This window comes from Mustela nivalis (genome assembly GCF_964662115.1).
Source record: "Mustela nivalis genome assembly, chromosome: 10".
NCBI lineage: Eukaryota > Metazoa > Chordata > Mammalia > Carnivora > Mustelidae > Mustela > Mustela nivalis.
The window spans coordinates 50,912,229-50,927,947 of record NC_139029.1 but is presented as its reverse complement, the minus strand read 5'-3'; the positions used below and the strand labels follow the sequence as shown (position 1 = coordinate 50,927,947).

The following is a 15,719-nucleotide window of genomic DNA, read 5'->3' as shown; positions in this document are numbered from 1 at the left end:
ATGTAAAGTTCATGCTTATAATACTTTATAAAAACATGTCAGTCGGGGCACCTCCAGGGCTCAGTGGGTTAAAGCCTTCGCCTTCAGCTCAGGTCATGATCTCAGGGTCCTGGGATCGAGCCCCTCATTGGGCTCTCTGCTCAGCAGGGAGCCTGATTCCCCCTCTCTCTCTGCCTGCCTCTCTGACTACTTGTGATCTCTGTCTGTCAAATAAATAAATAAAACTTAAAAAAAAAAACAAAACTCAGTCACTCTTAGGAGTTACCTAAAAGATTTTTTTCATTGAGAAGTATATTAGCTGCCAGTCACATTTATGTAATTCCAGGTTTACGGAAAAGGTCAAGCACTGGTAAAATCATAGACTGTCATATAAAATGAGCAGGGCAATTCAACTTATCTTTATATATGTGCTTTTAAAAGAAATTATAAGAAAAGAATGATCTTATCTAAATCTCCTATAGACCCTTCTCTTAAAAAAGGAGATATTGGATTAGGACTGCTTTCTGTACTTATTTTCATAAGATAAAACCAGTGCCTGAAATTCAGTTTCAAATAACTCTATCTTTCCTACGCCCGTAAGTTTGGGGGGGAAAAAAAAAACTTCCTTCTGGATTTACTTTCATGAACAACTGATCGAAACTGCATCCCGAGGGAGAAAACAGAACTGTGACTCCCACTTTGATCTCTTCCCCATGGAGAAATTCACTCCCTGCCTGGCTTGCAAGATGTTCATTTGATTGACGTTTGCTCTGATGTGCAAACTGCTTTGAACTTCAGACATTTAATTCCCATCAGGCTGCAGTCATTTTTATTCTCCTTCAACAGGATTTACAAGCAGGAGATCAGCAAATGTAGAAGATAAAATAAATTTGCAGAAGCTTTGAATCTTACATCAAAACAGTGTTCGAGTGAGTTCCAATTGGATTTCATTCAGCCGCGATTCACAGTGTAAATCAACTTTTCAGCGGAGTCCCAGTTTAGAAAGAAAAAGACATAAAGGAGAGAGACACGTACACCAGTTGGGGTTTACTTCCTGAATCTCTTTTTTGGTCTTTGTTTAAATTTCCTATGGAAGATGATTTGCCAGGCAAATCACTCAGAACCTTGGGTTTTCCTCAACGTTTCCAATGAAGCCTGCCCAATTTATCACTTAGCACATAAAAACCACACCCACAGTGTGGATTCCCAGGGTGATGGTGAAATGTGGTATTGTTCATGGATACATTTTTGAAGCAATAATTTAAAAAGCAAATCCCTGAGGATCTCTCAGAAGAGCAAGGCTTAAACTGCTAGTGGAGTTCATTAACAAAGCCACTAGGATGACAGCTAATGGGACAGGGGAATATTTCTGACTTGTTTTCTTGTTCTTAATCATGCCTAAAATGCAAAGACAGGTGCAAAAGGTTAAAAAAAGAATCCCACTATTTCTTCTGGAAGCAGAATCTGGTATGAGATCAGAAGCTGGTGTGGAACAAATGCCGTGAGACTCCGATCTAGTTTACTACACAAGGCTGGTCCTTGCCACCAGGGCTACTGAACTACCAAGTTCCATTTTGGGAACTTTCTGTGCTCTAGGAAGCACAGAAAAGACAGTAACCTTGACCGGTAGCTGTAGGAGCCTTTCAAAGAAGGCCTGAACACGGAGAAATGCTCACCTCTAGCAGACCCCCTGGTCCTAGAAACAACCTAACAGTGGCTGGTCTACCAGGAGAGGGAGAGATCACTTCACTTCCAACCAACCAGGTTCCCGCTCATTCTTTCTGGGAAGTGTCCGCTCTCCAAATATTTGAGCAACACCAGTTGAAAAGAATTAAACAAGAACCCCCTTATCTTCCACTTAACCACCCATGAGAATAAAGTTAAAGAGAGAGCTAAGATAAAAATCAAACATCTGCACTGGCAAATATTTAAACTCTATGAATGGCAGAGGAAAGGGGTAAGAGTAGAATCACTTCAAAAAGGAACTATCACATTTATAAAGTAAATGATACTTGAGCTCCCCCCACGCCAAGTTTACTTATTCAAACACCTAAATTAATGGGCAAACTGAAAAGCTGTCAAATAACATGTAATCACGTTCTCAGAAATGGTTTTTCCTTCCATCTCTGCAGAGATTGGAGAGATAAGTCACATTCTTTTTGTTCTTATCAGTATTGAGGATTAAACCTTCAGGCTTCAGCAACTCAGCTACAGCAGAAACAGGGCCCGTGTCAAATAGCCTTGGAAGGCAAGGCTTTCAGAGCAATCAAGTTTCTTTACTAAAGTCTAAGTGTCCTACCAACCAGCTCCCTTTTCCACCATTTTCTCACCCCACAGATCACGGAGAGGAGACCCTGGTGTGATCTCGTGTCTGTGTGTTGATTCAAAGTGGAGGTATTATTCATTTACACTCCCCTCTCTCATGGAAGCTTGGAACACTGCCCGGGTGACATCAGAGGGATTGGAAGTAGATCCACGACCACATTCAACATTTATCCTTGTCCTCCTCATCACCAGGTTGTGGCAGGGGTACATGAAAAAGAAAGAAGGTACTTAGAAAAAGAGAAGAATGCAAGCAGGCAGAGGACTGGCGTGACTCACAGGTCCCTTTGTGCTGACCCACACCCCATGTCCAACCTGCCACTTGACCTCTAGGAAGGGTTGAAGGTACCACACAGTCATGTATTTATAAGCTTCTCTCTCTTGCTAAGAGGACTGTGTGTGTTCTCAGGACCTGTGGCCCAACGTCAGCTGTGAGGAGTAAGACTTCAGTCAATCAATGTCTGCTGAATGAATAAATGCATGAAACCTTAGAGGGCAGAGACTTCCCGGGACTAGAGACTGGAAATCTGTGTGGCTTCTTCCTTGGTAAATAGTCGACAACTGTGAGTCGTAGGACACAGACATCAAAGAGAAGCGCTAAGAACCTCAGAGTTAGCAGATGACCTCGCAGATGAGCTGGTTCATTCTCCCAGGCACATACGCAGTGGAGAGGGAAGAGGCCTGTCCCAATTTCCCCCTTCGGCGAAAGAAACATGAAATAAAAGATGCGGAATACTTAGGGCCGGGTCCTCAAGAAGCCCCACTGACGCGGCATCGCAGAGCTCATAAAGCCGTGTGCGCAGCATCACACTCGGCCAAATGGAGTCCCCAGAAAGAGATTACAGACGGGATGGTTCTTCAGTCTTGGCAACCTTTGAAATCACTTGGGTATTATTTGCACAAGAAACATATGAAAAGCTCAAGGAAAGCCTGCGGTTCTCTGCAACCGTGGGGTCTATTTTGCTAAGGCTGGGGTAGTCTACCATCTTGTTTCTTTTAGAGACTAGCTTTAAAAAAAAAAAAGAAAAAAAGAAGAAGAGGAAGAAGAAAAGAATCAGAGGATCAGCTCTCCCTAAAATCCACAAAAGGCTATTGGTGAAATTCAGTATTTTAGCAGATTGACAGGTCTCCCTTCCTGGCATAAAGGGTCACCCAAGGAAAAGCCAGAAAGTAGGACTGTCAGCTGACCCAAAGGCAGATGTGTTTTCCGACAGTCCTTGAGGTACAGATATCCACCTACTACCTACACACACACGTGCATGTGTGCACAGAAAGGCCACAGATCACTTCAAGAACATGGTCTTAAGACTGAGAAACAGACTGATCTGATGATGGGAGGTTTACATTCGGCCAACTCAGAAATTTTAGAAGGTCATACAACAGCCTCAAGTGAAACTCTAAGAAGGAATATAATGTTTGGCATTTCCACTGGCACATAAGCCATTCCAATTTGACCATAGGACAAAATATTTTGTCATTAAAAAAAAATGACTTGAAGTCAGGTAACCCTGACAAATTCTAGTCCCTGCTCCTGGACACAAGCTCTGAGTCTACTTCCTCATGGGCAAAATGGAAGGTGGGGGAGGGGAGGACACAGTACTCACCCCACTGCAGCTGTAGAAAGGATCACTGGAATCATCTAGGTAACAGAATATTTACAGAAGTAAAGCCTAAGAAGGTATTTTACTGAAGTGTAAACATAGGTAACTTTTACAGAAGTTAAATAATGTAACTTATCTTAGCTGGCCTTCTGAAATGTAAAGCATTTTATAAAATCTTGGTTGAATTTTGAGCTCTACTGCAATCCTTCCGGTGCTAATATCCATAAAGACTGTATTATCTGTAACATTTCACCTGCCTGCAGGTAGTAATAATTTTTAAAAGGACTGAAGATGAAAGTTTGAGATAAGGGAGAATAACTTGAAAAGCTAAGTGTGTCATATAGCACTTTGAGGGCAAAAACACACCTTCTTGGGAGAAAGAACAGGACCTGCGATAAAATGAAACTCCGTTGTCAAGGACCAAGCTTGTCACATTATTTGACCTTGTGACATGGCACGAACAAAAGAGCAAGAGTCTTAAGTGTTCAAGAGCACCGAAGTCACCTAAGTTTTATTTTTCGTAAGAGCATAAGTCTTATAAGAAAATGTATACAGGGCTAAACACTTTGTATCATTTTTTCACATGCGTTACCTTAAAATAGGACGGGGGGAAATGGGAGTTTGCCCACATGTGGGTTGTTTATTATGTCTAGAAACATCATTTTATTTATTAAGATTTTATTTATTTATTTGACAGAGATTACAAGTAGGCAGAGAAGCAGGCAGAAAGAGAGGAGGAAGCAGGCTCCCCACTGAGCAGAGAGCCTGATGCAGGGCTCGATCCCAGGACCCTGGGACCATGACCTGAGCTGAAGGTAGAGGCTTTAACCCACTGAGCCACCCAGGCGCCCCTAGAAACATCATTTTAAACGAAACTATGTATTAGCACAGCATTAGAACTACACATTTCAACTTGGCCTTGTCTCCTGAACTGCCATGCATATAACATATTGTATATTTGGGGGCAGGTGGGGACAATTTGTGGGATGAAAATAAAATGATGCTATAGGCTAGTCTCAACTTGCCGAACACCTCTCCAGGATGATCTGCGTGAACTTGAAATCAAAATCAGCATGTTCACACTGAATTCATCTTCCTCTTAAAAAATATTTTGCTGGGGTGACTGGCTGGCCTAGTTGGTAGAGCATGTTATTCTTGATCTTGTGGTGAGTTTAAGCCCCACATCGGGGCTTATTTCTATCCTCTGAGATGCTCAATTTAAAATTTATAACCACCTGTTAAAATCTTTCTCCCTACCCAAATCTCCTATGCAATTTGGTTGGCAGATGTCATATACTCTCTGTCTAGGGGCTATCTTCCATGTAACCCACCACCACCCAGGACAACCTTTATTCTCCTGCAGTCCCTCCTTGAGGTGCCATTCCTTTCCCCCTGAATAATTAGGATCGCTTGACTGACAAGGAACTTCCTCCCTACCACAACTTCTCACAAACCCTCCTTTGCCACCTAGTTGATTTACCCAAATCTCAGACTGACCGCAGCATTTCTTTGCTTTAGAATCTACTGTTTAGAGAGAAGAAAGTGCCCAACTGACCAAGGATTTTGAGCCCTGCACAGCACATCTCTTACCCACCACTGCAGCTCTATGTTCCACCTCTGCACACTCAAAGCTTTATGCTGCTTGCTCGTTTCCATCTGAAGCATCCTTCCCTAGATCAACCTGCAGGAGCTCCACTCTTCAAGGCCCCAGCTACCACTTCTCTACCAAGACTGAGTGCTCACAGGCCTTTGTTCATAATCGCTTTTTCTTCTAAGGGAGACTTTGGATTTTTCACGGCACCTGCGTAGCTTACTCTAATGTCCTATGAGCTCCTGAAAGTACAGACTGCTTTATTCATTTTTGTCTATGATGGAGTATCTGGGACAATGTCTTGTACATTAACAGCCTTGAAGAGGATCCAGACAAGTTGAGTGGAAAATGATATACATATGTGCTTGGAAATTTCATGTTTTTAAATTTACCCTGCATACAATCATTAATATTATGTAGTAATTATTCGTATCTATGATTACTCTATTAAATGATTAAACCTGATAACTGAGATAACCAAGTCAACATCAACCTACATTTCCTATCAGAGCTTCTAACAATGGAATAATACTCAGAAGAAGACAACTATCCATAAATGGGCCTAAAGGTACTTGAATTTCTGTCCAGAGGGGAAGTAGCTCAATAATTCTATTACCATCATCACGACCAGTACTCAAAACCTAAAGACAGAATCAGATTTGCTACCATGTACTAAGTCCTCCAGTTGATATTTAATGCGGACCTGTTTATGCAAGGTGTCGAAACTGACCAGATCCCTAAATTCAAATGTGAGAAGAAAGATGAGAGTGCTCACAGAGTACAAATAGGAATTAAAACCTGGCAGGAACTACTCTCACAGTTACTCAGAATCAACATCAGCCACCTTTGGCTCCTCCCTCTTCTAATGCCCAAGATAGAGGGTGCCCACAGCCAAGCTCCTGCCCCACTTGTTCCTTGCCTATGTAAATGCTATCAGACTAGGTCTTCTAGTTGTTATGTGGTTCACAGGTAAAAATCCCCTTAAATGGGGATCTTCATTTCGTTCCCTTTTGCAAAAATGTTTAATTCTCTCCTTCAACCGTTATTTATTGAATGTCTACTATGTATCAGGCAATACATTTAAAGAAGCACAGTAAGAATTGTTCTTGGCTTTCATTTAAAGTCTCCTAAGTTCAATTCTTCAGTCCAGCATTTGAGGGTCTCTATTTTTTGCAGTGAACCAACTTCTCAGATGCCCCTTCCATCATTTGTTCCAGAAACAATGTACTCTTCAGTGCTCGTGGCCATTTCTAGCCATGGGATTTTCTTCATATGGACCTTTCTCTCCTGGAAAGCTCTTCTTCCATATTTCTTTATGTTCAAATCCTTTTCTTATTTCAATACTCAAATGAAATGCTTCTTCCATAAGCCATTCCACAAATGTTTATTTTTTAAAGGGATTTAATGAATGAATAACTTAACCTCTGTAGGCCTTGCTACATAATACAATCTTTTCCCCCCTAGGTAGCTCTCAAAAAGATGAAGATAAATTCCCTCATAAAATCTAGAATTTATAAATTTGGGCAGTAGGAAAAGTTGTCTATAATAGCTAATGGTTTCAGTTAAAAACAAACCTTCTAAGAAAGCTGAGGGAAATTAACCTTGAGAGCTGGGTCTCTGGAGTGTAGTTCAAACTGCTCCTTTTACAGCTGAGGAAACTGGGAACTAAAAAGGTCAAGTGAAATTTCTACAGTCACATGGCAAACTGGCAGAGCGAAGGCCCATTTAGTCCTACAACTGTACTGCAAGGATGTAATCTGCATCACAGCTGAACTTAAACTGAAAGGAAAACTGTCTTCACTGTTAAGATAGTTCTCTTCCACCACGGTTAAGACTGAGAGGATTTTAAAAATTAAAAATAAAAAAAGAGGCCTGCCTCCTTTTAAAAATGAAAGAAGGCTCATGTCTGAGTTCAACTTTAAGGCGGGGCGGGGGGGAGGGGAGGAGTGGAGGCCAAATTTGACCTGAAGCTAGTAAGTCCCTAAAGAATCCTAAGGATCCTAGTTTAAGAATCTGGACATGGGGCGCCTGGGTGGCTCAGTGGGTTAAGCCGCTGCCTTCGGCTCAGGTCATGATCTCAGGGTCCTGGGATCGAGTCCCGCATCGGGCTCTCTGCTCAGCAGGGAGCCTGCTTCCCTCTCTCTCTGCCTGCCTCTCCATCTGCTTGTGATTTCTCTCTGTCAAATGAATAAATAAAGTCTTAAAAAAAAAAAGAATCTGGACATGAGGGGCACCTGGGTGGCTCAGGTCATGATCTCAGCATCCTGGGATCGAGTCCTACATCGGGCTCTCTGCTCAGCAGGAAGGCTGCTTCCCCTCTCTCTCTGCCTGCCTCTCTGCCTACTTATGATCTCTCTCTGTCAAATAAATAAATAAAATCTTAAAAAAAAAAAAGAATCTGAACATTATGGGTCAGCACATTAGCCATCAAAATAAAAAAAAAAACCTAACTTATTTCTGGCTGCTATGATGTCATCAATACTTGAACTTAATATGTGAACATAGAAATTTACACAAGATAGACAACCAATTTACATGGAAAAAGACTTTTTTTAAAAAAAAGACTTTTAAAAAATCTACCCATTTATATGAGAGAGGGAGAGGGAACAAGGGGGGAGCAGCAGAGGGGCAGGGAGCCTAACATGGGGCTTGATCCTAGGATCCTGGGATCGTGACCCGAGCCAAAGGCAGATGCTCAACCAACTGGGCTGCCAGGCGCTCCTACATGGAAAAAGACTTACTCAGCTGCCTCCACTGCTTTCTAGGCAGCTATTCACATGACCATTAACTTTTTAAGAGAAACAGTCTAGAACAACACAGCATAAAGTTTAAAGAGTGATAATTTGGCATCCTACAACCTAAACGTGAGTGTTAATAAAAATTTAACTTCAGTGGTAGGTTTTGCACCCAATTTTTTATTCTCTAAGAGTGTGTGATGGTGAATTTTAGGTGTAAATTTGACTAACCCAGGGTACCCAGGTATTTGGTCAATGGTCAACCATTCTAGATGGTTCTGTGAAGGGATTTCTGGGATGAAATCAACATTTAAGTCAGTGGACTTGTGGGTCCAATTAACTGAAGGCCCTAATAGAGTAAAGAGTGACCTCCCCAAGCAGGAAGGAATTCTGTCAGCAGACTGGAGCTACCATTCTTCCTGTGCCTCCAGACCGCTGGGCTACCCTACAGATTTTGGATTTGCTTTTGCATAATCATGTGAGCCAATTCCTTAAAATAGATCTATCCCCCTCTCCCTCTCTGTCACATAGATCCCCTCCTATTGGATCTGTTCTCTGGAGACCCCAATACAGGGTTACTAACAGTAGCTACTCATGAAAAATGCCCTCCGGAGGAGCCTGTGTTCTTGCACCAGTACCCATGCTGGCTGCTTTGTCCGTAGCATAATACCCCCAGTAAGTTTTGTGGTAAGGCCTGAAATCACATTGTTCTAGTGGGCAGTAGCCAGGGATGCATGAAATGTGGATTCTCAGAAAAAGAGATGAGTGTCCCCCGCCTTCCCCATCACCTACATCCATCTTAGTGGATGCGCCATCTGAAAGAGCTCCTTGAAAAATGGCAGGAATCTAACTTAAATGTTTCCCAGAGTTTCTTTTCTGTTTGGATTTAGTGAAGCTTTTAAAAATCTGCCTTGGTGGGTATATGAGAATTCTCTCTAGAACTCAAGTCCAGCTGCCCTGGTGGGGATGTGGGAATTCTCTACAGAACTCGAGTCCCGTGGCAGGTGGCTGGCTTCCACGGGGCTTGAAAACCACTGCTTACTGCCTTTAGCTCCACCACAGTACCACGTTGCTCACCTCCTACCTGGCCTACATGCCTTCCGTTCCCACCACAACGAACCAATTCACAAGCATTAACTGAGTGAGGACAACTGCACTGAACCTCACTCAGAGACGCACAAAAATAAAAACCTAAGTTCATCTTCCCAGTATTTCCTTCTTAGTTTACCCTCACATTGTTTCCTTCTTCTAAAAGAAAAAAAAAAAGAAAAAAAGACACAAGAATAAAAAAATAAGAGTGCCACCAGGCAGGAATACCTACAAAAGAAACTGGGCTTGAAAGGAGGAAAAAGATGGATTAAGAGATGTGGAAGATAAAACCATTGATCTGCATAGAAGCCAAGGGTTTGTGGGTCCTGCTGAATAAACAATTAGGTTGAGAGGTTCTCAACAGAACCCCATCTCTGTGGCAAGCTAGGTTTCAAGAGACAGATATTCTGCATGTTATGCATAATGCTAGACATAGAGGAGCCATATTCTTTAAACTCCACATTTTCTTAAGTCAGATGTATTAGTATTATACAGTCCTTTTAGACCAGGAGTTTCAAACTCACACTTTAGTGTGGGCCAAGCAGGTGATCAAAGTCAGGAGAATGGGTTGGGTGTAATCCACAGGGACTGGTGGCAACTGTGGGAAGGGGAGACTGTGGGCCGGGTCCTCAAAGGGGAATCAGACAAGCTGACTGCTGCTCAGTGGGAATGTGGACCCACTATTGCCAGATCTTCAGATTTTAGAGACGACAAATACATAATCTCCCCAAATTTAAATGTTGGCAACAGATTTAAAAACTTATAAATTTAAAAACCTTTAAAACATCCTTTGGAGCCAAGATAAATGCATCTATAGATCAGATATAGTCCCTGAGCACAATTCTGTGTTTGTGTGTCTGTGCACTAGTCTTGGGAGAGCCCAGTCTCTTGTGCACCCTCATCAGCGACCCAACACAAGGGGAGCTGTTCATTAAATAAGTAAATTTACCACTGAAAACACCTCTGAAAATGAGTCTGTCTTAGATTAAGCCATAATCTAATTTTTTTCCCTTGTAGAAGAGGTTAATTCTTCAGATCATTCCTTTAGCAAACATTGACAAAGCAACTAATCTCCATGCATAGGCTTGTACAAAGTTATTAACTAGCAGGACTCCTGAGTAGGAAAGAGTTGAGTGGTCTGAGAAGGAAACTATCAAAATCATCTGGAAAATCAATTTTCTGCCATTCTGCGGGTTCTCTCTGTTGTCATCAGACTATAAATCTTCAGAATCTCTGAGAGGACATTTTAAAGCCCTTCTATCTTCAGAACTGGGCATTTTATTAAAATACGCATTATCATGCCTCTGTGAGACCAATAAATGCATTATAAATCGATAACAATGAAATTCTAGGCTTGAAACTCAGTATTAGCTATTGGTTAAAATTAGCTGTAAAAATATTGTCCTAGTACTAACTTATCCTTGATGCCTTTGGAGAAGAAGCCAGGTCAACAGGCCACAGGCAGCCACTTAAAATGTTAGTAACCAACAGATTAAAGGACATGGGGCCAGTGCTAGATGTCAACACATGTTTGCAGAGCCCAGATGTTTAAGAATGGACAAGATCCAGATCAAAGGCTGGAGGTCCCTTATCTCAAGTTAATTGCTTTTATTTCTTACAACGGCAGTATTAATACATTTGCCTGGGGCCAGATACATGCCATGGGTGCCAACAGTCTGCTTTATAGGACCGTAAAATTTCACAGTCTGGAAAGACTTTAGCAATGTTCTTGAGTCCATTTTTTAAGAACTTTCATCATTACCTTATCTATCACTTTCAAGATTTTGGTCACATTTACTTAATATTTTCATTTAAAGGAGTTTACTTTTTAAGCATATTTATCTTAAACTTTGTTATCACAGTAAGAGAGAAAAGTATATCTCTGGACCTAAAGGATAATATCCATACTTATCAAATAAAGAATTTACAACCAAAAACATCTCCCTACAGTGACCCTGTGAGGCATGTATTACCCTTATTCTCAGCTCACTGAGGAGATCGAGGCTCAGAATTAGGTGACTCCCCAGGGTCAACTTATGAATGAAAGAGGCTAGATTCAAAACCAAATCTGCCTACTGTTAAAAAAAAAAAAAGTTTTTACTTATGTCCTCAAATTGGTTCCCAAGACTGGGAGTTCTTCTTTTTTGCACAACTCCAATGTGAACTCCCTGAGATTCAAAATGGTAGACATTTCTGGAGGGAATGGAATATATATACTGAAAATGTGTTCAGTAAGACACCAAAACAGAAAGTGTTGAGAAAAGCATATGTTCCATGAGGGACGCAATAAAGGGAGCGAAGGATTCCCATCCGGGCTCACCCCAAAAACCTACTATTAACTCCTTCCACTGATGAATCTTCATGAAGAAGGTGAGGGGGGGGGTGCTTGGGGGGCTCAGTCGGTTAAGCGTCTGGCTTCAGCTCGGGTGATGATCCCAGGGTCCTGGGATCCAGTCCTGCATTGGGCTCCTTGCTCAGTGGGGAGTCTGCTTCTCCCTCTCCCTCTCCCTGCTGCTCCCCCTGCTTGTGCGCTCTCAAACAAAATCTTAAAAAAAAAAAAAAAAAGTGAGAGAGAGTCTCCTAATTTTAGAAGGTGTGTTCAGCCAACTGCTAGAAAAGCATCAGCTCAGAGTTACTCCAAAAACTCCTTAACATGTGTCGCTGGGTAGTAATTCAGAACTAGGAAGACTCTAAGAGGAGGGCAGTCATCCCTGCTGTGAACCCTTTTTATCAGTTATCTCTTTAATATGCCACCAGAGAGAACCTGTTCTTTACTCATTTATAGATCTTCTCATTACCCAGCTTCATTGTCTCAACTGCCCTGGTTTTAGGACCTTGGCCCCAAATGGAGGCTGGTTCTGTCAGTGAGTCCTAGTGAGGAGATAAGATGCCACGGTATCTCTCCAGAGTCCCCACGCAATGTCCGCTACTGACCACGGAAGGAGGGAAAGGCCTCCTGTGAACCTGCTTACTCGGCATGGATCCTCCTGGGAGAACAGAAGCCCTGCAGATGGTCAACTGAACTGAATGAGAAATTCCTGAAGGCCAGACACTACACTTTTTGTTCTACTGGATTCACCAAAAGGTAGACCACTGAATTTTGCCAGACATATGCATGGCCTGGATCTCAGACCTCAACCCTTATCTCAGCATATTCAAAATGGAATCATGGTCTTTACCCCCAAAGCATTTTGATGTAAGTCCTCTCAAACTTCTAAGATGTGTGTGTATATAGGTATGCCTGGCCATTTTCCCCAGTCAGCAAACACTCTTTTACCTTCTCCTGGCTGCATCTTACCCTCTCTCATGTCTGTGGATGGGACAACAATCTCCTTGACTAATCTCCTATTATCAGAATTTAAGATACTGACAATATTTTCTATTCTAAACAGCACTCCCATGACTGTCCTTACAAGCTCCTCTTTATAAACATGTACTACCATTTTCTCGAGATATTCCCCCAAATGAGCGGATCCAGGAACATGCATAACTTCCAAAGTTCACAGACTCTTGTGATCCATCCACCACCTGGGACATTTCTCTGCTTTGAGGAACGCCAGTACGTCTCTGTGTCACATTCTGCACTATTAATTATGTTCAGTATTTGCCCTCTACCTCCAAAGTTTTTATTTGTTGAGAGCAGACATCCCCTGACTCAATTCAGATTTTGACAAGGAGTAATTTACTACAAACACTGGGTGCTGGGGTAGAAATGGATGAGGTGTAATCCCTGCCCAGAACAGCAGGGGAGGCAGAGTCACCACCAACAACCCAGGATACTTTAAGTTCCACACTGTAATAGAGGTGTCTGAAACCAAACTATGGGAACAGAGATGAGGGAGCAAGTGAATCCCTCCAGGGGCAAAGGGAAATAAGGAGGCAAGGCGGGGGGGGGGGGGGGGGGGGCGTTAGGAAGCTATGGAGAGAGGCAAATTGTTGAGCTGTTGAGCTATTTCTTGAAACATTAACAGAAGCTCACAAGGTGGGACCAGTAATGGTTCAGACTTACAGGACAGATTTCCAAGTAGAGACCAGTCAATTCACAATTGTTGTTTCAACTAGAGCAACAGTTCCACTTAGGAATTTAAGAAAACCTCCTATCTTTTGAGGCAGGGTTTTTCATCTTCTACACTACTGACATTGTGAACCAGGTCATTTCTTCTTTCTTTCCTTTTTCTTTTTCTTTTTTCTTTTTTAAGATTTTGTTTATTTGACAGAGAGAGACCACGAGAGAGGGAACACAAGCTCAGGGAGTGGGAGAGGGAGAAGCAGGCTTCCTGCAGAGCAGGGAGTCCGATGTGGGGCTCGATCCCAGGACCCTGGGATCATGACCCAAGCCAAAGGCAAACACTTAACCACTGAGCCACCCAGGTGCCCCTGGGTAATTCTTTCTTTGCAGGGAGGGGGGATTATCTTGTGCATTCTGGGATGTGGAACAGCATCCCTGCCCTCTCCTCACTAGTAGTAACAACTATTCCCCACCTTCGAACTGTAACGACTGAAAATGTTTCCAGACATTGCCAAATGTCCAAGAGCATAGGGGGATAAGGCGAGGGGCAGAAATCATCCCCAGCCAAAAATCACTGTTTTAAGCGTAATTCTAGCTTTAAGGATTTCTCTCTTATTATATATACTAGCTCTTCTCTTTGTTTTGAAAATGATGTTTTCTTTGGTTCAAAACCCAATCGGGCCCTCATTCTCTTTTTAGAGAAGAGATAAGTTGTAAAAAATATTTAATTTACTAATGCCCAAACTACAAAAAAAGGACATCTTCTCTGATTAAACCTAATAAAAAATGAGATGTTCACTATGATATGGAAGTGTGTATTTAATACACACACACACACACACACACACACACACTGGGGTTCAGATTTGTTTAGAAAATTACAAAGTATTTTTCATTTTTGGTCTCACTGGATGCCCAGGACACTGTGAAGTATTTATCATCATTCCTATTCTAGAGATGAAGACAGAGTGGCTGAGACATAAAATATCTAAGACCATCTGAGTGTTAGGGAGGACTGCTATCCAGACAGGCTCATGCTACATTGTATACATTTTTCCACTTAATTTAGTAAACAACTAGTAGGAGCTTCTTTAGGCTGCATACAGAGTAAGCCAGAGAAAAAGGCTCATCTTAAAGTCACATAGAGAATAAAAATGACTTAAGGATGCCCTGCTATCTACATAGCCCACCAAGAAACTAAAGTAGGAAAAAAATACTTCTAGAAGCAAAACATTTACCCACCAAAACTATGTTGTATCTATCCTTGCATGACTTTAAGAGCACCTGATGTGCAAAAAGGGGAGTAATACATACTAATTATAACATTTACACTCAGTTTTTAAAGTATGTTAGCAGCTTTTAGTCACTCGCAATAGCCCTAGAAAATTGGTCTAATAAAGATTATTATCCGACAGAAAACTGCACATAATTAATTAATTAAGGCCACACAGCTAGTTAGAGATTAAATAAAAATTAAGTTCTTTGTACCTCTAGGTAAGTGTTCTTTCCACTACAATTTCCAGCATCATATGACCCTACACCCCTCCAGACATAACTATCACCAGGCTAATAAATAAAAATATCCTTAACTCTACATATACTAATTCTGTTGCAATATTATCTGAAGCCATATCTCCCATTAGCGTAGATGTTATCTTTAAAACTACCAAAGTATGAAGTGGGAATTTTTGCTACTCTTTTCAAAGACAAAAAGCACTCCCTTAAATTAGGCAAAGTGCCAGAATCAGTGAGTCTATTTTATTCAAGACCCACTAGCTGACACCTGACCAAATGTCTGCAATTTTCTTAGCTTAATTCAACTTTACACTCAGCTAATATTTGATACTTCCGAACCTGAATTCCAACATGACAAAAAGGTGAGCAGGGAAGAGTCTAGGAATTTCTTAGACATAGAATGTGGAATCTCACTTCTTCAAAAATTGTCTATATAAAGACAAAGGTTTTATTTAAGATAGAAATACTATACAGTTTCCAACAGACAAGCACAGGCATTTGAGTATGAATGGAACGCAATTCAATTACTGGTTTCAACAACACAAAAATATTTGTAAAGTCTTACTCCATCATGGAAGGTGGGATAGTACAGCAGTCTTGGATTGCAGTTAGAGGAGAGGTCAGGTGAGCCGTATAGGAAGCTTCTACAACCTGCTTGTTCCGGTTGACCACATCCAAGTAACGGTTGAACTTCTCTCGAATTTTTTTGGCTAGCTGTGAGATAAAGAGTAAGCAAAATAAGTCAAAGGCCCACCACAATAACCCACCATGTTTTTCCTAATAAGCTCATTGATTTGTATGATAGGCTGCATGCATTACAGGCATGTTTTACTTCAGGTAAAACCAACAATATACACTCAAGTGGGTAAATTGAGATA

At 41.6% G+C, this 15,719-nt stretch overlaps 1 protein-coding gene across 1 annotated transcript in view; it reads right to left on the bottom strand.

Annotated features, from left to right (window-relative positions):
• CACHD1 (cache domain containing 1) overlaps positions 1–15,719 on the bottom strand; it is a 206,578-nt gene that overhangs the window by 83,492 nt on the left and 107,367 nt on the right. Inside the window, exon 3 of the mRNA XM_082687809.1 lies at positions 15,407–15,555. Coding sequence (XP_082543935.1) covers positions 15,407–15,555 — 149 coding nt within the window. The remainder of the gene's footprint in view (positions 1–15,406; positions 15,556–15,719) is intronic.